Source organism: Papilio machaon, chromosome 20 (assembly GCF_912999745.1).
Source record: "Papilio machaon chromosome 20, ilPapMach1.1, whole genome shotgun sequence".
Lineage (NCBI taxonomy): Eukaryota > Metazoa > Arthropoda > Insecta > Lepidoptera > Papilionidae > Papilio > Papilio machaon.
In genome coordinates, this window is record NC_060005.1 from 859245 (window position 1) to 883679 (window position 24435).

The window sequence follows — 24435 nt, forward strand, 5'->3', positions numbered from 1 at the left end:
ATCTTTTGCTGTATCTTATGTATAAAATTCTCATGTCACAGGGTTCGAACTTGAACTCCTCCGAAACGGCTTGACCGATTCTCATGAAATTTTGTGAGCATATTCAGTAGGTCTGAGAATCGGACATCTATTTTTCATAACCCCCCCCCATTTTTTTTTTAACTGCGCGCGGACGGAGTCGCGGGCGACAGCTGGTATATATATATATATTAACTTTTTATATACAGTTGTAACTAGACAAGCAAGAGTCCAAGGACCTACGATATTTTTCTCGCTGGTAGAGTCGTCCGTTGAGACAAACAATGACTCTCGCTTATAGTAGTTTCTCACTTATCTCAGTTTAACTATAAATAAATGTTTTTATGTTAAAGAAAAAGGACAGCAGAATATTTACTTACATGTATAAATTTTTATTTCTTTATATAAACCTTTTGCGATTTTTGACTGATTAAATGATATAGTCTGGGTTTCTGTGACTATATCAGTTTCAAAATATTGTTATCTCTGTTTAGTTTAGATATTTTGGTCTCAGAAAGCCACGGTTAGACCAACCTTATGTACTTACTTAGTGTATAATTGATACATAATCAAAATTAAAGATAGAAATGTTAGTAATCTTTATTTGATTGTGTTCAATTTTTGGTATTTTTCTCATAGTAAATGAAATAAGTTCTTAAAATCTTTGGTTTAGCATATTTTTAATTTATATCCTGATAGGTCCAATTTTTAAACAGGATTTTAATTTTTTTTTAGTTTTTTAATTTTAATTTTCGGTTCATTTATGTATGGATCAAAAGAAAATTTTGAATGCTGCCAGTTTCTTAATTTGAATTGCCATTTTATGTATGGTTAAATCTCATTTTTTTTTAAATAAGCCTTGTTTTTTTTTAACTTAACGCAACTTAATGTTATTTCAAAGTGAAATAAAAATTTCATGTAATTTTGTGTGCAATCTGCTATTAAAGTTTATTTAAGTGACAGTGAATTTTTTTTGTAATAAGTCGGAAAGTGACTTGGATATGCAATGTTGGGTTTATAAGTAAATAATGTAACTAAATGCCTAAATTTTATATTTAACGTAAATAATTCATGTGACTTAATTTACTTATACATAACTTATCTGTAAATAATGTCCAAAAACTTGAAAATATCCTGAACGAGTGAATAAAAAATTAATTCCTTAGAGAAATGTTTGGATTAATGTATAAAGGTTTGACACGACCAAATAAATTGTCTACCATTTTAGTAAATTTGATTAATACATGCAGTCGAACCTAGATAAGGGAGAGTCGAAGGGACTGTTATATTTTTCTCGCTTGAAGAGGATTTTTCTATCGAACCAGACAATTACTCTTGCTTATAGAGATTTCTTATTTATCTAGTTCTGAGTTATCCAGGTTTGACTGTATATGTATTTATGTCATATATATTCTAAAAAAAACGGTTCTTTTATTATTTTAAAATTTTATATGAATTTAAATAACAATGAAGTTTGAATTTATTTAAAAGAGATTTTATTTGAAGAGAAATTTTATTTTTAATAGTATTTTGTTGATTAAATTAGTTAAAAATACATAAATAAAATGTCTTATTGAAATAATATGCAAGTTGCTGTGACAAAAAAATAGGCTATTTTTTCATAGCATAAAAAAAACAGCTGTAATTAACCAGTTTGCTTATTTATAAAATTAGCATAACTTAAGAGTAATGTTATTTTTAATTTAATTCTTTTTTTTAGTATTTCTTTAGTTGTTATTCACATGTTGAGTCCGAGTTGTTTTAACATCTTCATGAATATATTCAAATGTGAATTACGAAGGTGTATTTAATAAAATATTGAAGTTACTGTTGTTTTTTTTTAATATCCTTTAATAAATAAAAAATAAGTTTATCATCTTATGAGTTTAATGTCAAAAAATCCACGACTTTGGAACTGTTGTTTGTTTATTTTACTTCTGTATGACTTGCTTCTCTATCTTGTCCTGCTGTTCCTGTGACTGCAGCTGCTGCAGCGTCAGCAGGGAGACGCCGAGCTGGTCCTCGCGAGTGAACGGCTGCGCCATCTGACGGAGCCACCGCTTGCAGATCTACACATATCTTCAATTAGTCTATTTTATTTGTAATCATCATGACATCCCCACTGAGGTACTCAGAGTCTACCCTAAGTTAAGGGTGACTTAGTCAATGCTGACCCAGTGCAGGTTGACTTCGCACATATCATTGAATTTCTTCTCAAATAAGTGCAAATTTCAAGATGTTTTCCTTCACAGTAAAAACGTCAGATAAATGTAACCTCCTGTAAATCGAACCTCGAAAAACACATTGGTATATGACGGGATTCGAACCCTGGACCTGCAGATTGCAAGTTGCTTAACCCCTAAGCCACCAATGCTCGATACAGTTGTACCATCATCTTCAAAATCGCAGCAACTTTTGTCACGACGATCTTAATAGGCTGAGAGCGAGAGCATAGTTTTAGCGACGACTGTCAGAAATATCGGCAACGCGCTCTGATTTTGTACAGTGTAAGTCGTCAAGGGACTAAAATCGTCAGATTTCAAAGATTTACATTGTCTCGTGTTGCGACCAACATTTTTACTGAGCAGTTTCTATTGTATATTCAAAGAAGTGAGAGTGAGTGTAGTGTAGTGTGAGATAGAGTAAGAGAGATGACCTGCACAGCCTCCTCAGTGCTGAGGTTGCAGAGTGAGTCGCGCAGATGTTCCTGTATCCAGCGCGGCAACTTGCTGCGTTTGTCCGCGCGACTGAAACGTTTGTCCGCGAATATCATAATACCGTAATCTGTCTTGCCTCTGAAAATTAAACATAAATATATTATAACGGCAAGTGAAATGAGGACAACTGCGTAATCTAGAAAAAAATAAAAATTGTTAAATTTTACTAGTATTATAAACTAGCTGTCGCCCGTGATTCCGCCTGCGCGGCATTTAAAAAAAAATTATTCTATGTATACTTCCAGACAATATTCTACATCTATGCTTAATTTCATCAAGATCCGTTGATCCGTTCCGGAGATACCTTCAAATAAACATCCATCCATTAAAACTTTCGCATTTATAATATTATTAAGAAGTAAGATGTGAAAGTTTAGATGGATGTTAGAAGATATCTCCAAAAAGACTCAACAGATCTTGATGAAATTTGTCACAGATGTAGAACATAGTCTGAAAGAACACATAGGACACTTATTAAGATTTTTTTTTTACTCCGCGCGGACAGAATCGCGGTCGACAGCTAGTACATATATATTATTCAAAATACTATAAACATACCCACATAGATACTATTAGAATCCCTGATAGCCCTTGTTTAAAAGATTTAGAAGCTTCTAATACAATGTGTTAACTTTGTCTCTTTCTAACAAACACTATTATAGATACTTTCATCTCTCTCACACACACGTACCTGAGAGCTCGTCCGACACATTGAGCTGCGTGTCTCATTGCGTCAAATGTAAGAAAATCATTCTCACGGATCTGAAAATATTAAAAAAACATAAAAAAAATACATAAAAAAAAATTTAAAGAAATTTCAAAATCAATATGAATTCCAGAGATTAAAAAACTTTTACATGAGGTTCATTTAGCCACACTAAATGGAGGTCTGTGATCTCTGTCTACCACTATAGGTTATAGACGTGATTGTGTGTCAGTTAAATCTGTAGCGATTTATTTATTAATTTTCAAAATCCGACTCGAAGGATCATTTGACGTTAGTCAAGATTTCGATGTCACCTGTCAAAGTTTTTATACGTCGTTCTAGAGATTAAAAAAATGTATTCCTTTTTTTACTATTTTTATTATAAACTAGCTTTTGCCCGCGACTTCGTACCCGCGGGATTTAAAAAAAAAGGAAACGGGATAAAAATGATCCTATGTCCGTTTCCTGGTTCTAAGCTACCTGCCCACCAATTTTCAGTCAAATCAGTTCGGCCGATATTGAGTTATAAATAGTGTAACTAACACGACTTTCTTTTATATATATAGATAGATATAAATAATTTATGAAACAACTTAAAAAAAATTTGGAATTTTTCGAGTGATATTTGACTGAATTCGTTGCTATGACAACAGTTCACAGATAACTTTGTATATAAAATGAAGTGTTTTTTTATATGTCTGTGGTATATTTAGTGATATTTCCATTCTTGATATTGCTCACATCTATATTGAACAAAAGACAGTTTTTTCCCCCTTGTTGTTAGCGAATTTATCGTTGGTTTCTGAGACTAACATTTCCGTTGAAAACATAATTATAACTTCTGTTTTGTCGATATGTTTTATACAATCACAGAATTTAACTTTCTAGTTATATCATGGGAAGATTTAAGCCTAATTTGTACGAGCAATGTAAGCCCATTTCCACTGTACCAATTGACCAGTGGAAGTATGTACCTGGAACTGATCTCGCAGATAATCTAGTCGCGCCTTCAGGATGCGACTCTGAGTGAAGACATAAGGTATGCCGAACATGAGAACAGCTCTCCCGAGATGATGGTCGAAGTCCACACCCTCCGATACTTTGCCGCGAGCCACTGACAGCAACACCGCGCCACGACCACTCTCACACGCCTACACATACACACATGTGCAAATATTTGAATTCGCCAAAATGGCGAAGTCACTTGTCCACGTTGCGCCATTTTGACAGTCACGTGTCTATGTTTCGCCATTTTGGCGAAGTTACTTGTATATGTTTCGCCATTTTGGCAAAGGTCGGTATCTGAACTTGTGGATGTCTCTATTTTGCAGATACCTAAATTAATCAACAAAGGAAAGAAAGGGGATTACCCTTTCTTAATCCCCTCCAGTATCAAATCCACTTCCCTTCCTTTCTTTTTCCTTCCTGTCTTAACTTTCATTAGATATGTGTTTTCTGTATTGTTCGTGTAATAAATATTACAGGCTCGACTATATGATATGCTATTGTTGTCTCTCTCGCACGCGCATTAACTGACAAATGTAAGAGAAGGACGACGCTATAGTTACTGTTCGCGTCTTAATTTTACCTTTATTAAATTTCAATTAATTCAATGTCAAACCAATTCAATCATTCACTTGGTTTGACATTGACATTGACGTCAATGTGTAAGACGTCACTATATTCATAGCCCATATTGTGAATAACTCTCTGTAAGTGACGAGACATTTTTTATACATTAAAAGAAGTTATTTCTAGTTTTTTTTCTTTAAGGGGTTTTTTTTCTTTAAGGGGTTTCTGTTACAGTTACCTTGATGTAGTTGATGAGAGCGAAGCTGGTCTCCGCAGAGTCCTGTGTCTCGATGAACAACAACTTGTGACGCTGCAAACTCGCCACCACACCTGTGTGTATACATTCTTTCTTTCTTAAACAGTTTTGATGGATGGATGGATGGATGTTTGTATGAAGGTATGTCAGGAACTGTTCAATAGAAGTAGAACATAGTTTGAAAGAACACATAGTAAACTTAATAGGTTTATTTTTAATACCATGTGGACGGAGTCACGGGCGATAGCTAGTTTATATATACATTACTAGAGTAAAGATATAATTTAGGATTTAAATAGTGATTATTTTTATATTATTGTGTAGATTTACTTTACGGAAAGATAATTTCCATTTTTTTTATAATTTTCAATTGAATGTAGACATAATTTCAAAGATCTTGATATCTCAAGTTCATCTGCAGCCTGTACACTATCATTCCCCTACAGCAGTGATTCCCAAAGTGGGCGATAACGCTCCCTTGGGGGCGTTTGAAACCTAGGAGGGGGCGATAAGGCCCAAAAAATGGGGGGCATTGAAATTAATTAAAGTAATGAAATTGTGGTTTTTAAATTTTAGGGCTAAATAAAAATTAGGGGTCTCTGAAATATAATTGATTTTCAAAGGGGGCGGTGAAAGAAAATAAGTTTGACAACCTACAGACATGAGACCGAGCGGGCAACATATTTGAAATGTTTTATACATTACCTTGATCGTACCATGCTCCGACCACGTTCTCCAAGTACAAGTAGGAGGTGAAGAAACACACCACACCATCAGGTACACAAGCTGATATCTGACAAATCAATTTTAATTACATCGTTACTTTGGTATAAGATTATTAACGTAACTAAGAGGGTAGGCAGAGATAACAGATTTGTCACTTTACTGATTTTAACTTTATTACGATTAAAGGATGAGAAGGGGAAATGGATTTAGACGGAGGTGAGGATCCTTAGAAGAAGAAATATTTTTTCTCTGATACACTCCTATGTCGATAAATGGGCAATGATTGTAAATGTCTATAGACAGAAGTCACTTCGCCATTTTGGCGAATTCAGTTATCCGTTTACTTTTTTGTCTTCTTATGATATAATATAAAAAAACAACTAGAACAAAACTAGATATTTTATCTTGTGATAAATGGTAAATGTATGGTAAGTGGTAAGGTGTGGTAAGTAGTGGTAATTTACCTCAACAAGCAGTTGGCCATAGTTCCTGATGACGGCCACGTCCTCACGTGACTCGTACTTTGAAGATATGGCCACCTGGTCACTGCCCTTTGATACTATCTGAAATTTACTAATGTATAAATGTGAATGTTTAGATGGATGGATGTTTGTTACCAAGTATCTCCGGAACTACTGAATTGATCTTGTTGAAATTAGTTATAGATGTAGAACACAATCTGGAAGAAGACATAGGCTACATATGATCCTGGAAATGTGTCTGGTTTTCGTAGAATTTCTGTTTCATTTTCATACTAGATAACTTCGCAACGGTTCAATCACATCTTATTGAAATTTAGCACAGATGTACTATGAGATACTTTTCACCTATTTTTTTTTATTCTGTGCAGATTATGTTTCAGACAAAAGATAGTCTTACTTATTATTTTAAATGCTTAAGTATGGATGGATGTTTGTTAGAGGGTATCTCCGGAATGGCTCAACAGATCTTGATGAAATTTGGCACAGATATTATAGAACACACAGGCTATTTATTTAGTTAAGCTTTTTTAATGCCACTCGGACAAAGTCGCAGGCGACAGCTAGTATTTTATAATTTCTTATACCATATCTAATTTCTCTAAATAAAATAGTTGTACTATTTCTGTAAAGTTAATTATTATTTCATTATATTTTATCAAAAAATTATTGATTTTATTTAGGAATTGAAGTGAAGTCTGTTCCTTTACGTACCTTTTAATTTAATTAAAAAAAATATATTTTTCAATAATATATGTTAATCTAATGATGTCATAAAAGTGTGATGTGATGACATTTGTTTCAAAGTTCACTCACCATGGGCAGGAGACAAGGTCGCGCAAGTGTCATGGTGAAAGAGCTCATGATGACAGGATTGAAGTCTAGGATCTTGGGGTACATGTCCAGAGGTGATAGTGTTCCTAAAATATATATTTATTAAGCACTTTCTTGATTATTATGTTGAAAAATCTCAGTAGTAAATAATGTCATACAAGTTCATACAAACATTCATACAAAATAACTTACCCGAAGTAATAATAACAGATTGGAATCTCGCAAACACCGGCCTCATTGCGATTGAAGAATCCATACAACTGTGGAAAGAAATGCCTGTACACTGAGATTTATACGAATGGAGGGAAATTTAAAAAAATAATTAGAAATAAATTATAGATTATTTTAATATTAGGTCCTTACATATGAAATTGGCGTTTTTCGTACTGGCCACTTTAATCACGAATTTCTCCTCTTTGGTAAGGAATTCCAAATTCAAATTTGTACAGCTATAGACTCATGTATTTGTGGTTCGATGACCGTCATTCATTTGTTTTTTTTCTTCTGTTTTTTTTTCTGTTTGCGTCACTCATTTTACAAAATGGAAAACTTAAAATATCGCATTATTTACGAGTACGAGTTCCGCCGTGGCACTAGTGCTGCGGAAACGACTCGAAGGGTGAATGATGTGTATGGCGGTCGTGTTGCAAGAGAAAACACAGTTCGTTTTTGGTTCCAACGTTTTCGTTCTGGAAATATCGATCTGCAGAACAAGCCCCGTGGACGGCCTGAGACTCAAGTTGATAATGAAGAGTTGAAGGCTATTGTGGAAGCGGATCCATCGCAAACCACGTCCGAGTTAGCTGCAGGCTGCGATGTTAGTGATAAAACTGTTTTAATTCACTTGAAGCAAATTGGGAAGATTAAAAAGCTTGAAAGGTGGGTACCTCACGAATTGACTGAAGCAAACCGGCAAACGCGCGTCGACTGTTGCGTTACATTACTAAACCGGCACAATAATGAAGGTATTTTAAACCGAATCATTACCTGTGATGAAAAATGGGTTCTTTACGATAATCGGAAGCGCTCAGCGCAATGGTTGGATCCTGGCCAGCCAGCCAAATCCTGCCCCAAGCGAAAATTAACCCCAAAAAAGTTACTTGTAAGCGTTTGGTGGACTAGTGCCGGTATTGTTCATTACAGTTTTCTCAAATCTGGCCAGACTATTACGGCTGATGTCTATTGTCAGCAATTGCAAACCATGATGGAAAAGCTAGCGGCTAAACAACCTAGGCTGGTCAATCGCTCCACGCCACTGCTGCTTCACGACAACGCTAGACCACACACTGCGCAACAGACGGCTACTAAATTAGAAGAGCTTCAATTGGAAAGTCTAAGACATCCTCCGTACTCCCCGGACCTTGCTCCAACAGATTACCTTTTTTTTCGAAATTTGGATAACTTCTTGCAAGGGAAAAAATTCAACTCCGATGGGGCAGTCCAAATCGCCTTCAAAGATTTTATTGATTCCCGTCCGACTGGTTTCTTTAGTAAAGGGATCAATGAACTACGTATGAGATGGCAAAAGTGCATAGAAAATAATGGTTCATACTTTGATTAATTAAATATATTATATTAAAAAATATTCGACTTTTTGTTCCTCCCATACAAAACGCCAATTTCATATGTAAGGACCTAATATTAGTCCCTTTTCGATATTGTTCTATAAAATTTATCAAAGCTTAAATCTCTCGCTTTTTAAAAAAGATAAAAAAAATCACGGATACATTTTTAACCGACTTTAAAAAGGATGAAGGTTCACAATTTGTTTGTATGTTTTTTTTTTATTTTCTTCCTCCGTAACTCCACCCTTGGTTGTTCGGTTTTTATAATTATTTTTCTTTTTACAAACCAAAAAATAACGTAAGAAAGTATTAAATCTCTTGTGATATACTTACGAGAAGTATAATATAGGATTGGAGACTGTTGGTGTCTTATCATCGAAGGGTTCGATGATGATGACGAAGCCCTTGGTGTATGTGGCGACGAGTGTGGCGAGGTGTGTGACCAGCGTCAGTGCAGCGAACCCCGAGGGGTCCGGGATCTGCAGCGCGCGGAGTAACGAGGACAAACGGGACGCACAGAAACGCAGCGGTTTGCGCTCTATACACACGCGGGACGCCAGGTCTTTCAGGAAACCTGACAATTTATACTCTAATATGTCACAAATTGTATGAAAACTAGCATTAGCCCCCGGTTTTGGCTAAAAAAAACCGTCTGTAATATGCCCATGTGTTTCAGCTAACTTCCCGTCAAAGTCTCGTCTATATCAGTCCAGCCGTTACGGAGATTGCATTGAACAGATGCGGTCTTGCGGACAGACAGACAGTTTTTTTGTTTTGATTTTTTTTACATATTTAGACAGACCAATTTTATTAATCTGTATAGATAAGCTGTCGCCCGCAAATCTGTTCGCTCGAAATTAAAAAACTTCATAAGTAATAGATGTTCTTACAGACTAATTTATACATCTTTGACAAACTTAATCGAGATCCATGCAACCGTTCTGGAGATACCTTGTAACCATAGGTGGGCACAGTTAATCAAAAAGTTAACTTCGTTAATCGTTAATTCGTTAAATAAAAATTTAACTTCGTTAATCGTTAAAGCGTTTAATTTAACAAAATTTAACGCAAGTTAAAGTTAACAGTTAAAGTTAATTTTGGTTTATATTACGAATATAGGGCGCAAGCGGGAAATGGCCATACGAATAATCTCCGAATCATATGGACTGATTTAGTCGAGACTTTCTATAGAACTTAGGCTATTTTTTTACTGCGCTTACGAAATCTCGGGCGAGCGCTAATCCTATCTATAGTTTAGTTATATAATATACTCAAATAAAATTTTGACGATTGGGGTGATGTACTACTGCCTGTACGATATTAATGACATAGCATGCACTAGTTACACACACTTATAATATAGCTGATTATTTAGATAAAGGAGAAAAATGCATAGGTGTATTCTTAGACCTTCAAAAAGCATCTGATACTGTGTCAGTGCCAGTCCTCGTAACGCGGCTTCAGAATGTTGGAATAAGAGGCACACCTCTCTCTTGGTTTAAAGACTTCATGAGCAACAGAATACAACGAGTTCGTGTTGGATCTTTCATAAGTGAGGCAGCTTCCTGCTCCTACGGAATTCCACAGGTAAGTACGATCGGACCGACGCTATTTCTAGCTTATATCAACGAGCTATGTAATATGGAGCTCCCTAACGCTGAAATTCTCATGTTTGCCGACGACACTGTGATACTATTTCATGGAAAATCCTGGGATACAGTCGAAAGTTTTGCTAATAGTGGCCTTACACGCATCTCGCAATGGTTAGAAAATAGCTTACTTACGATAAACACGACAAAGACAAAATATCTAGCTTTCCATAAAATGGTTCACACAAAACCTCCCCAAGATTTTACCATTACTATGCATCAAGCTCCATGTAATAGAAATTCAAACAAAACAATATATTGCACCTGCCCAGCCATAGAAAGAACAAATAGTATTAAATACCTGGGAGTCATTCTAGATGATAAATTAAACTGGGGTCTCCACATAAACAAATTAGCGGGACGAATCAGGAGGCTAATATATGTTTTTAAAAAATTGAGAGAGGTAGCCAGCCCTGAGCTCTTGATTACAACATATAAAGCTCTTTGCCATTGTATTATTAACTATTGCATTTGCTCTTGGGGTGGAGCCTCTAAAACTTATTTACTTGAAGCTGAAAGAGCGCAACGGGCCTTACTCAAAGTAATACTTAAACTTTCATTCCGATATCCCACCTCTGAGCTTTATAAAAAGTCTAAAATTATGAGTGTTAGAAAATGTTACATATTTGAGTGTATTAAGAACTATCATCGTAATGGAAACAGAACGTTAACAGGAAATAAAAGAAGACACATATCTCCGTTGCCCGTAGTTAGAACTTCAATGGCAAGAAAACAATGCAATTTTCAAGCACCTAGATTATACAACCTGCTTAACCAAAAACACAATGTGTATAATTTAAACTACTATAAAATGAAACAACATGCAAAAAATTGGCTAAACAGCCTAGACTACAGAGATTGTAAAAATCTTATAAGTATTGAAGAGTAAGAACTTAAAATGAAATAGAAAAAAAAAACATATTACAAATGTCTCATAAAAAAAAAAAAACTAGTTGCCAATTTATCTATTGTTATCTATCTATAGTTATACGCACATCTGACATATTCATAGGGATACATTCACACACCAACATTCCCACACACACGCACACTCAAACATACACAACACACACACACATACACACGCACCAATCTCAAATCTCAAACAAAATGCAGTAAGAAGGGACATAAACGTAAGTATGTTTAATACATCTCAAATATAAAATGTCGCCTATTTACTTCGGCCGACACCAACTGCGAAATAACAATAATTATACAATATAGATATGTTACAAGAAAGAAGAGAACTTTCTTTAGAGTTTAGAGGGTTTTCATGACATTATTTTGTTACTTTTCAGTGCATTTTGTTTGAGATTGTTTTTTATGTTATTGTAAAGGTCACTTGTGCCGACGACATTTCATATATTAATTTTAGTATAACACAATTTAACATTATTTCACTAACATAATTATTTTATCTTTTTCCTCATTCTTTCTCATCGTTCATTTTTTTATCGTATACTTTTTTTTTGTAAACAAACAAATTATCTTCGCTATTGTCTTTGTGCAGCGCACGTGCATCCCCGACCATTAGAAGGGTTGGGGCCATAAATCCATCGAGTTCGTTATCGCATTCTCTGTGCGGCTGTCCATTTGATCCTTTGTTCATATTTTTAAAATGCAAAATTATTTTTCGTTGACTATGAAGAAGCCCCAAAAAAACAAACGACGGTAATAAACGCCTAAATCCCTTTTGTTTTTGAGGAATGTTTATTGCGTGCACATTTCGTCTTTCGTATTTTTAAATTTATTTTTCATTGTTTGTTTCTTATCTACGCAATGACAAAAAAATCCTATTTGTACGCTTTTTCAAATGAACCATAAACGATTTTTTTTTTATTTTTTGCTGTCTTTAAACTTCAATATTAAAATAAACATTTTCGTCGCCAACAAAGTTTAGTTGTAATTTAGTTACGACGTTGAAGAGTTATGCACACTTGATTATTTTGATTGCAATATTCAACGCAGTGTTTATCTTTTTTACTAGATTTTTGCGTTTCACGTATAAGACAAAGTGTATAATTATTGTATTTAGAATAAAGTACTTTCGTACCTTATGTTGGTTTTATAACAAAATCATGTTCTAAAAAAAAGTGATGTTAAATAAATGAAAACCAGTTTTAATGTGAATAAAATGTAATATAGACTTTTCGAGATATTTGTGTAAATGTGAAATAATTAATAAACTTTGAAGGTGTCTAGCGACTAAACTTCGCAATATTTGATAGAGGTAAGTTTGGTTAAATCGTCACTATTTTCTAACAAGGATTCTGCGGTACTCTTTTGATCACGTCTATCCCGGCCGCTCGGTGTATTGTATTACCTACATACACTCGCACTCGCTCGTTCTCGTTCTCTCTCGTTCTCGGTCACCATTCGACTCGCCGACGGTCCCCGAACATAGCCGAACTTACGAATATAGCCTGATGCCAAGTCTATGACACGGTAATAATAATACCGTGAGTGAGAGAGATACAGTTATACACAATTCCTGTGACGTGACAAAGACAGGGATAACTATCTTCCGTCCCTTTCTGCGTACCAGGGTTTGGGCTTTGTTTGGAACAAAGGTTGTCCCCTACAAACAACCTAGGTTGTCCCTAACAAAGTTTGACATTCGTGCTATTTTTCGAAAATTGTGAGTACTTAGTGGCTGTAATTGTGCAAAAATATTTTGATATTACAGTTTTAGTAAGGTAAAGTTTATAAAACATGGTATACTGCTGTATCGTCGGTTGTAAAAGCCGTAGTGAGCGAAAAGAGAAAAACATAACCTTTCACTCGTAAGTACTGAAACTACGCACTTATTCACATGTATTCATACAAAATAAGGAAGAAAATACAAACTAGTTGTTCTTTACAGTCTTTGTAATAACTAATATGTTAAAATACGGGTAAAATCAGCTAAAATAAAATAGTATTTTTCGAACATTATGCGCCCAAACGCAGATGTCATTTGTGTCAAATAATATACTGTAGATCTGGGAAACAAGCGGCCATATTAAACTTCTTTTCAAATTGGTTGGTTATTACCTGTAAAAATAATACCACCATCTTGTTGTAAAAATTACCCTGAATTTAGGGGAAATAAATTATAGTATGTATAATGTATATAAATGAAACAATTCACATTTTTTATACTATTTTCAACAGATTTCAAAAGGAGTTTTTAATTCTGGTATATGCTGTGTTTTTAAATATTTGATACTTTCTTATCCCGTTGATTTTAAAGAGTATGCTTTTTAATTTGTCCCATGTAAATTTTGTTTCTTAGAAATTACAATCAAAATAGTTTAATATTAAGTAGTTTTACATGTAGTGTTCACTGTAATGATATACAGAGTAATTTAAAATTATATGACTATAATATTGGTATGTTTTTTGTAGCTTTTTATGAAGACTTAGGGCTTCGTGCATATCGAAGAAAAATAGGACATCGTTTGAATGCTCGTCTAATGGACCTAAGACTGAAGAGATGCCGCGCTTTGTTGAAGCAGTACGCGGGAAAAAAATATCGGGAAATTCTTTTTTTGGAGTCACTCAAGACATCCTAGATTAAGGCAGCCGCCGATATTGACATGGACCTCGTTCGTGCTGTGATAGACGACTGGCCGAGCAGATTGAAGGCCTGTATTCAAAATCACGGATGTCATTTTGAATAAACTTTAGTGTCATAAGAATCTATGTTTTGTTAAGTTCATTTTGGTATATAAATGGTCACATAATGAATAAACTTGTTTCAATTATTTTATATTAAACATGTAACAGAATTTATGACCTAAGTATTACTAAAAAAATCTTTTTATGTAATCTTAGTCACATAAACAAAAATTACGCATTGTTTTTTATATTTATTACGTTTATTAATTACAATTTAATTGGGAATATATAAATTGGTCTATATTAAATTATATCGTAATTATTCATTTTCGGGACAAAACAAATAACTGGTAACCCCAATCCTTTTACTTATATATAGGTATAGTCTATAGTACTCTCTATCTGTCCCTTACGGGTGAACGCGCGTGCCATATCTATATAATTCTTCATCTGAGCCTGATGCATAGTTTAAATAAAATGACAACACGTCAATAAGTGTCTATTGTTACAATTAACGGACTAAATTAACGGAAGTGAAATTTAACGGAAGTTAACAAGAGCGTTAACACTTTTTGAATTTAACTTAAAAGTTAATCCGTTAAGGAAAATGTTAACTTCGTTAATTAACGATTAACGGATTAACGAGTTAATGCCCAGCTCTGCTTGTAACAAACATTCATCCATCCATCCAAACATTTACATTTATAATATTAGTAAGAAAAAGAATAAAGATTGACAATTATGTAAAAATTCCACAGTAAAACACAAATTTAAAAAGGTCTCTTGCGATACGAATCCCAAATATCTGTGCGCTAGCAATTTAAAAGGTTTAATTATGTCCTTAATTGGGGCAAAACAATCTAAAAAAAAACAGATATAGAAAATTAAAATCATATTTAATATTTATATCTATAATTTTAAATACCTGCGTTAAAAAAATTAAAGTATTTCAGTTTTACGTTATGGTTATGGTCCTTCGAGTCGGACATTTGGTTACATATTATATACAAAGAATGATTTAGTACTACGAGTGTTACGTACCTGCAGGTGACTCCTGCACCACATGTTGTATGCGAAGCCGGGTCTTTATGTACTCTATGAATCGCTTCAGGAAACCGAGGAAGTGCTCCGCATTCCTGATGTTACCCGGCACCACCTCTGATGACGTCAAAATATTCTTATTATATTCAAAACACAAGACTCTTTGACAAACTTATTATTCTTTTTTTATATAATGTCGCAAACGCGCCAGCCGTGGAATTGCCGAAATCGACCTCTTACAACTAACTATGACAGATAAGTTGCTTCCAACAAATCCATTTTCCTTTATTTAACAGTGGTAGATCCCGCAACAACAATATTTGTTGGGTGCTCTCCCTGGGGTCCTGCTCTCTCATTGTGACACACATCACACATGAGACAGAAATAGTACATACCGTTGAGCACTTCATCTGGCAGTATGGGGTTGCCCAGTATGGTGTCTGTCTCTCGCGCCACCGCCGCCTCACGCAGACCCTCCACCAGCTGCTCGTACTCCGCCGTCAGCCGCGCCTCGTCCTGCTCTCTCATTGTGACACACATCACACATGAGACACAAATAGTACATACCGTTGAGCACTTCATCTGGCAGTATGGGGTTGCCCAGTATGGTGTCTGTCTCTCGCGCCACCGCCGCCTCACGCAGACCCTCCACCAGCTGCTCGTACTCCGCCGTCAGCCGTCAGCCGCGCCTCGTCCTGCTCTCTCATTGTGACACACATCACACATGAGACAGAAATAGTACATACCGTTGAGCACTTCATCTGGCAGTATGGGGTTGCCCAGTATGGTGTCTGTCTCTCGCGCCACCGCCGCCTCACGCAGACCCTCCACCAGCTGCTCGTACTCCGCCGTCAGCCGTCAGCCGCGCCTCGTCCTGCTCTCTCATTGTGACACACATCACACATGAGACAGAAATAGTACATACCGTTGAGCACTTCATCTGGCAGTATGGGGTTGCCCAGTATGGTGTCTGTCTCTCGCGCCACCGCCGCCTCACGCAGACCCTCCACCAGCTGCTCGTACTCCGCCGTCAGCCGCGCCTCGTCCTGCTCTCTCATTGTGACACACATCACACATGAGACAGAAATAGTACATACCGTTGAGCACTTCATCTGGCAGTATGGGGTTGCCCAGTATGGTGTCTGTCTCTCGCGCCACCGCCGCCTCACGCAGACCCTCCACCAGCTGCTCGTACTCCGCCGTCAGCCGTCAGCCGCGCCTCGTCCTGCTCTCTCATTGTGACACACATCACACATGAGACAGAAATAGTACATACCGTTGAGCACTTCATCTGGCAGTATGGGGTTGCCCAGTATGGTGTCTGTCTCTCGCGCCACCGCCGCCTCACGCAGACCCTCCACCAGCTGCTCGTACTCCGCCGTCAGCCGTCAGCCGCGCCTCGTCCTGCTCTCTCATTGTGACACACATCACACATGAGACAGAAATAGTACATACCGTTGAGCACTTCATCTGGCAGTATGGGGTTGCCCAGTATGGTGTCTGTCTCTCGCGCCACCGCCGCCTCACGCAGACCCTCCACCAGCTGCTCGTACTCCGCCGTCAGCCGTCAGCCGCGCCTCGTCCTGCTCTCTCATTGTGACACACATCACACATGAGACAGAAATAGTACATACCGTTGAGCACTTCATCTGGCAGTATGGGGTTGCCCAGTATGGTGTCTGTCTCTCGCGCCACCGCCGCCTCACGCAGACCCTCCACCAGCTGCTCGTACTCCGCCGTCAGCCGTCAGCCGCGCCTCGTCCTGCTCTCTCATTGTGACACACATCACACATGAGACAGAAATAGTACATACCGTTGAGCACTTCATCTGGCAGTATGGGGTTGCCCAGTATGGTGTCTGTCTCTCGCGCCACCGCCGCCTCACGCAGACCCTCCACCAGCTGCTCGTACTCCGCCGTCAGCCGCGCCTCGTCCTGCTCTCTCATTGTGACACACATCACACATGAGACAGAAATAGTACATACCGTTGAGCACTTCATCTGGCAGTATGGGGTTGCCCAGTATGGTGTCTGTCTCTCGCGCCACCGCCGCCTCACGCAGACCCTCCACCAGCTGCTCGTACTCCGCCGTCAGCCGTCAGCCGCGCCTCGTCCTGCTCTCTCATTGTGACACACATCACACATGAGACAGAAATAGTACATACCGTTGAGCACTTCATCTGGCAGTATGGGGTTGCCCAGTATGGTGTCTGTCTCTCGCGCCACCGCCGCCTCACGCAGACCCTCCACCAGCTGCTCGTACTCCGCCGTCAGCCGCGCCTCGTCCTGCTCTCTCATTGTGACACACATCACACATGAGACAGAAATAGTACATACCGTTGAGCACTTCATCTGGCAGTATGGGGTTGCCCAGTATGGTGTCTGTCTCTCGCGCCACCGCCGCCTCACGCAGACCCTCCACCAGCTGCTCGTACTCCGCCGTCAGCCGTCAGCCGCGCCTCGTCCTGCTCTCTCATTGTGACACACATCACACATGAGACAGAAATAGTACATACCGTTGAGCACTTCATCTGGCAGTATGGGGTTGCCCAGTATGGTGTCTGTCTCTCGCGCCACCGCCGCCTCACGCAGACCCTCCACCAGCTGCTCGTACTCCGCCGTCAGCCGTCAGCCGCGCCTCGTCCTGCTCTCTCATTGTGACACACATCACACATGAGACAGAAATAGTACATACCGTTGAGCACTTCATCTGGCAGTATGGGGTTGCCCAGTATGGTGTCTGTCTCTCGCGCCACCGCCGCCTCACGCAGACCCTCCACCAGCTGCTCGTACTCCGCCGTCAGCCGCGCCTCGTCCTGCTCTCTCATTCTACACAAAATATATCATAGTTATACGGAGCTAAACATAAGTCCCGCCCAAAGCTGGGCATTAACTCGTTAATCCGTTAATTAACGAAGTTAACATTTTGCTTAACGGATTAACTTTTAAGTTAACTTCAAAAAGTGTTAACGCTTTTGTTAATCTCCGTTGAATTCAACTTCCGTTAATTAAGTCCGTTAATCTTTACATTAGAAACTTAGAGACGTACTGTCAATTTGTTAAAATTACGCGCCACGTCACACTCGTAAGTTTAGCTTTGTAGGGCGACTGTCGGCGACTCGAATGATGAACGTACGTAAGTTGAAAATTGATATATGTAAAGTTCGCGTGCAAGTGTGATGCATCAGAGCATCCGGGAAAGACGTGACCAACAGGACAAAATCAAAAGAAGGTTCGAAATAGTATATTTCATTACGAGTGCGGAAAGCCTGCGTAAAAACGCCGAGTAAAAAAGTGTTTTTAATACAGTTGCTCAAAAAGAAGCGTATAGCAGGGATGTAAAGCGTTTGGGATGTTACATACGAAGTTACACCACGAAGTTTTTACAAAAAAAAATCATAGTAGTTTTTATGATTCATGCAAATATTTCTGAAAAGAAGCAACTAATTTGTTTCAATATCAGATTTAATGATTTGATTCAATGAATTAGGTAAGGTTAACGAAGTTATCTTTTCGATTAACTGTGCCCACCTGTGGTCCCACCCACAAAAACATTCATTCATTTACAATTTTACAATAAAAAAAAGAAAAAAACATTATGAATATAGTTTATTTCAAAATCACAAATACAAGCCCCGCCCACCTCCAAATAATGAAGACAGTCAGTACTAGAAAATATACAAATAAAATAACAAACGGTCTAGAATATGAATCATAAATAACAACTTACTGTGCAACAGTCTTCTCCAGCTGCTGTAGCGCAGCCGTACTCTTATCTATGGTGCGCCGGGTTATCCTTACACTGAGCGAGTCCACACATACATTGTCTATGTTGTGAGCCTCGTCAAACACAACCACTGCTTCCTTGTGTAATTCCTTGGATACAACCTCCGCTATCTTTGGGTCTAACAGGTAGTGGTATGAATAAACAACTATATCTGCGTGGATTATCTATACAGGGATGTAAAAAATCTGACATTAATCTTACTTATATTATAAACTAGCTTTTACCCGCGACTCCGTCCGCGCTGAATAAAAAAAATGCACACAAGATAAAAAAGTTCCTATGTCCGTCTCCTAGTTCTAAGCTACCTCCCCATCAATTTTCAGCTAAATCAGTTCGACCGATCTTGAGTTATAAATAGTGTAACTAACACGACTTTCTTTTATATATATATAAGATGCGAATCTTTGGATGTATGGATGTTTGTTTGAAAGTATCTCCGGAACGGATCAACCGATCTTGACAAAATTCGGCACAGATGTAAAACATCAAGAACACTTGACACTTGTAAATTTTTTAATAATTCCGCGAGGACAGAGCCGCGGGCGACAACTAGTTGATTAACAATACAGACTAAAAATAAACATACTAATTCAATACATTTATGTTACTGCGCATGAACTCATTGTTTTTATGATTTAATAAAATTGAAAAACAAATTACTTTAAAAAAAAATATTTAAATGTACTCTATCAAAACTAACATCCATAGACATAAATAGACAAAAATTATGTAAAATAAACCACTTGTAAACAGACTTACAGCAAATCTGGACAAGAAGTATGGACACCAGTTTCTGTCCGCACCATACTGCTTCAAATCATCCATTGTGTAAACACCGTATGGCAACATTGACTCCTTGCCTTCACGGTTGAATCCTTCGTAGAACTGACCTGAGATTTATTAACATAATGCAAAGTTATGTTAAAAGCTCAGAATGTTAGCCAGCACTAGCTTTTTTGTAGCAAAAAAAACCTATTCAAAACAAATCAGTAAAATACTGAAAAAAAAAATCTTACTAATATTATAATTGCGAAAATTTAGATTATCTGCAAACAGCTCAACTGATCTTAATGAAATTTTACCTAGATGTAGAACATAGTCTGGAAGAATTCTTAGGCTAGTAATTAAGATTTTTTTTTAATTCTGCGCACTAGGAGTCATTTTATTATAAAAAAAATTCAATTTACTTTAGCAAAATTAAAACTCATAAAGTTAATTTATTTCTTACTTAACATATTGCTTATCATATTAAGTTAACAGATTTTCTAACTTATGTGATACATGACTTTACTTACAGATAGGCACAGAGCTGTCACCCTCATGTCTCTCCCGAATGTAGCTTGCGGTGAGAGAGTGACATTTACCATCAACTAGTTTGCCCTCTCTTTCTCTCGACACCTGCAAATGTACTTATTTAATGTAAATCTTACTAATATTATAAATGCGAATGTTTGGATGGATGGATGGATGTTTGAAGGTATCTCCAGAACCCAAGTCCCAGGCGACAGCTAATATATCTATATTATAAAAGAAAGTCATGTTAGTTACACTATTTATAACTCAAAAACGGCTGAATCGATTTGACTGAAAATTGGTGGGCAGGTAGCTTAGAACCAGGAAACGGACATAGGATAATTTTTACCCCGTTTATTTTTTATTCCGCGCGGACGGAGTCGCGAGTAAAAGCTAGTATATATATAAAAGAAAGTTGTGTTAGTTACACTATTTATAACTCAAGAACGGCTGAATCAATTTGACTGAAAATTGGTGGGCAGGTAGCTTAGAACCAGGAAACGGACATAGGATATTTTTTACCCCGTTTCCTATTTTTTATTCCGCGCGGACGGAGTCGCGGGTAAAAGCTAGTATATAATATTTGTAAATAACTATACGTACAAATCTTCAAAAATCACTAATATCACATCAGTAGATTATCGTTCTCTATATACAATAATTTTTATTTTCCATACTTCCAAATTCCAAACACAGTATAAATTGTAGCAAGTTATGAGGTTTTCAAATAACTTGGTGGCATGGCACATTATATGAGTTGCCACGCAGGATATGATGTGAGATGTAGCGATGAAAAAGATGTATGGGGATGGCACTGCGCAGAGCACAGCTGACCTTGAGCCAAATAGATTGAAGTGGTCTATAGTAATGTACTTGAATATGTATTTAAAAACTCACATCTGGATGTATACATAAATTCTTTCTGGAACTGAGAACAACTCCTGTAAGGTTGGGCTTCTCTCCCTGACTCTTTTCATAATATTTTATAAGATTCTTTAGCTCTTCCAACACCTTTTCTATCTCTGGCACAGTGCGGGAACAGTATATCAACTTTCTGAAATCATATTAAAATATTTGTAAATTGTTCCAAATGTTTACTAAGACTTTGTAAATAAATAAATTTCACCTGACATGGTGTGGATTTTGTATCATGTATGCAACAATTAATGATAATAAAGATATAGTTTTGCCTGTCCCAGACGGCATCTCAAGTAGTCCATGACCCTGTAATTTTACAAAGTATTTATAGTTTTGAAAATTAACCAAACATATTGTATTATAAAATTATCGTGTTTAAAATTATACCTTCGCATCAAGAGCTCGTTTCAATTCAAGCATATATGCATATTGTTCTGGATATATGTAATCGTAAGGAAAATACACTAATAATCCATCTACGGTGAGCCTAAAATATTAAAATTTTGGTTATTAACGAATCAAATAATGTTTATAAAAGAAGTATAGACTACTTACTTCATTTTAAATGTATATATACACTTTTTTATCGAATATAATAGAACTTCCTGTTTAAAAAAACAACTTCTAATGAAATTAATTTATTTATAATGAAGTTCTTATTAATAAAGTACTTTCATACCGCATTGTTTGCAATGTTTTGATGTTTGGTTTAGGTTTGGATTTTTGACCTTTTGACGCATTAAGTTTTGACAGCTACTTGACATTTGACATCTAACAAACAGATAAAAAAATAATCGTAAAGGCACAAGAGCCGTACTTATATTAGCAGTTTTAATGGAAACTATAAAAATTATTCGATTCTGCTTCCCTTAATTTTTGGTAGTGGATAGGATAAATCCTTACAGATTACTATCGCATACCATATACTAATACTTCGGTACCGCTAACTACGCCACTAGTTTAATGTGCCGTGGTGGCCCATTCTAAAACAAACACCAGTAATCGTAATAAAATTTGAGGTTCTGCAGTGTTTATTATTATCAATATAATGATATGAAACATAAAATCATTAAATATATTAGCTTAGGCAAATATGCACAGCAGACCTTTAATTAATTGTTTACTGGACCTATGAACTTTCGATAACGAATCATTGTAATTGCACCAATGCATTGTTCAATCACCATTTAAGTTTAAAGTGAGATAGTTTGTAAGAAATGGTTAAAATTGCAATTATCGGTGCGGGAGTCAATGGTTTGACATGCGCTTTAAAAATTAAAGAGAAATATTCCGACTTTGATGTGAGTAAATTTCACGTTGTTTCTTCTTATAAAAAGGTGCACTTGACCTGAACACTCATCTTGTCCAGTTATTCACGATAAAACCTTCAATCAAACTAAAATTTAAAATCCGCTGACGATTTTACGTAAGACTTTTTATCACTAAGGTATTTTTCTCGGTATAAATAAGTACATTTTTTTTTTTCAGGTGACGATATTTTCTGAGGAGTTTACGCCAAACACAACAGGTGATGGATCAGGTGGTCTCTGGTATCCTTACCTCTGTGGAAGTACATCACAGGAAAACCTTACGTACGTAAAAGCGTTTTAAATATCTTAATTGTAGAGATAAAGATTGGTTCATCTAAGATCGAACTACTCAATAATTTGTTTGAAATTATTGAAGGAATCACAACTTTCTAATGCAGGAAATGGGGTAGCGAGACATACCAATTCCTGCACGATCTATGGTACACCGGTGGCTACCATATATCCCTGATACCGATTTATGAGCTATACAGAGACAAGCGTGAAGTGCTGCGCCCGCGCTGGGCCGACCTGGTCTTCGGGTACAGGGAACTCGACATGAGACAACTAGACCATCTCAGTCGCATGCACTCTATTAACTATGCGTAAGTATTCAACAAGTCTAAGTACATTGTATGATTTAGTAGCCATAATACGAACAATTCTTTCACAGAGCTGGTCGTACTTTTACAACTTTCGTGATTCAAGCGCCGAAACTATTGGAATATTTATACAAGAGGTATAAAGCTGCTAATGGGAAGGTGGTTAAAGCGAAATTATCTTCTCTTTCGGACCCTTTGCTGATGGCTTACCACGTCGTGGTGAACTGCACAGGGGTTGGAGCGAAACAACTTGTACCTGATGATAGAGTGTTTCCTATACGAGGACAAATCGTAAAGGTAACTGAACGTCATTTATTTTAAACAAGGAATAATTAACAACACGCTCAGAGTCAGCTTTTCTCTCAGATTGCTTATTTTATCAATATACGATAACATATGTATTAAAAGGTTGTTTGAAGATGGAGTATAGTTTGTTGCAAGGAACGTGTCAATTTAACTTAATATCCCCCACATGTAGAATAGACCTATGTTGATATAATTCCAGGTAAAAGCTCCGTGGCTGAACTATACAATCGTCGATGAGGACAGTGGGCATTATGTCATTCCAAAGTAAGTTTTAAGGTGTGTTGCCAGAATTAATTGAATCTTACACGATTTAAATTAAGGTTTAAAATTGTTAATATCTGCCCTGCTGTAGCGATGCTCTGTGCGTGTTGGGAGGAACTCACCAGGAGCACGACTATAGGAGAGAACTGGACGATGAAAATAAAGATTTCATTGTAAAAGGCTGTAAACAAATGATACCTGGACTAAAGGTAATTTAAGGCACGTTCATAATAAACACATAATTTATGTGAATTTGAACGTGCGAAATATTTGTCTTTTGTACGTAACACTGAGTTAATAAATACTTTTTCTGGTGTCGTTATTAACATCCTTTATTGATATAATTATTCTTGCAGTACGCTGAATTAATACAACACTGGGCAGGTTTGCGGCCCGGCAGAGACGAGGTGCGACTCGAGACTGAGGAGAGAGGGGGCAAAGTATACATACACAACTACGGTCATGGTATGTATACTGTGTCCAACATTTTGGAGGAGTAACAAAAATTTCGTAAAGCGCCTGTCAAATTTAAAGAGCAACATTTTACTGTAAAGTGTGACTGATTGCTATTGAATCTTTGCAGGCGGCAGTGGGTTGACTTTATTTTGGGGCTGCGGTGACAGTGTGGTGGAATTATTAGGAGAGAGCTTGTCTTCAATAAAACCATCTGATATTAAATCAAAACTTTAATATAAACAACAAATATACTTTGAATATTAATATTCTTATACGGAAGTATAACTTACACAATAACATGATAGTCTGTATCTGATTTCCACGAATTTATTATTCAATTAAG

At 36.9% G+C, this 24435-nt stretch overlaps 2 protein-coding genes across 2 annotated transcripts; one reads left to right on the plus strand and one right to left on the minus strand.

Annotated features, from left to right (window-relative positions):
• Positions 1-1901: 1901 nt before the first annotated feature.
• LOC106714653 (general transcription and DNA repair factor IIH helicase subunit XPD) lies at positions 1902-21742 on the minus strand. The gene is made up of 19 exons (XM_045682812.1): positions 21716-21742; positions 21548-21647; positions 21369-21466; positions 21140-21296; positions 20245-20347; positions 19709-19839; positions 18893-19113; positions 17858-17991; positions 15164-15280; positions 9207-9447; positions 7501-7568; positions 7291-7394; positions 6460-6558; positions 5975-6062; positions 5252-5343; positions 4416-4592; positions 3427-3497; positions 2675-2813; positions 1902-2087 (listed from the first exon to the last, which is right to left on the minus strand). Exons 1-19 carry the CDS (start codon positions 21718-21720, stop codon positions 1950-1952), a joined length of 2283 nt encoding a protein of 760 aa, XP_045538768.1. The 5' UTR covers positions 21721-21742; the 3' UTR covers positions 1902-1949.
• Positions 21743-22318: 576 nt separating this feature from the next.
• LOC106714654 (D-amino-acid oxidase) lies at positions 22319-24405 on the plus strand. Its single transcript, XM_014507753.2, has 8 exons — positions 22319-22461; positions 22649-22752; positions 22869-23072; positions 23141-23366; positions 23575-23639; positions 23728-23845; positions 23993-24101; positions 24220-24405. The coding sequence occupies exons 1-8, from the start codon at positions 22378-22380 to the stop codon at positions 24324-24326; spliced, it is 1017 nt and encodes a 338-aa protein (XP_014363239.2). The 5' UTR covers positions 22319-22377; the 3' UTR covers positions 24327-24405.
• The last annotated feature ends 30 nt before the right edge of the window (positions 24406-24435 follow it).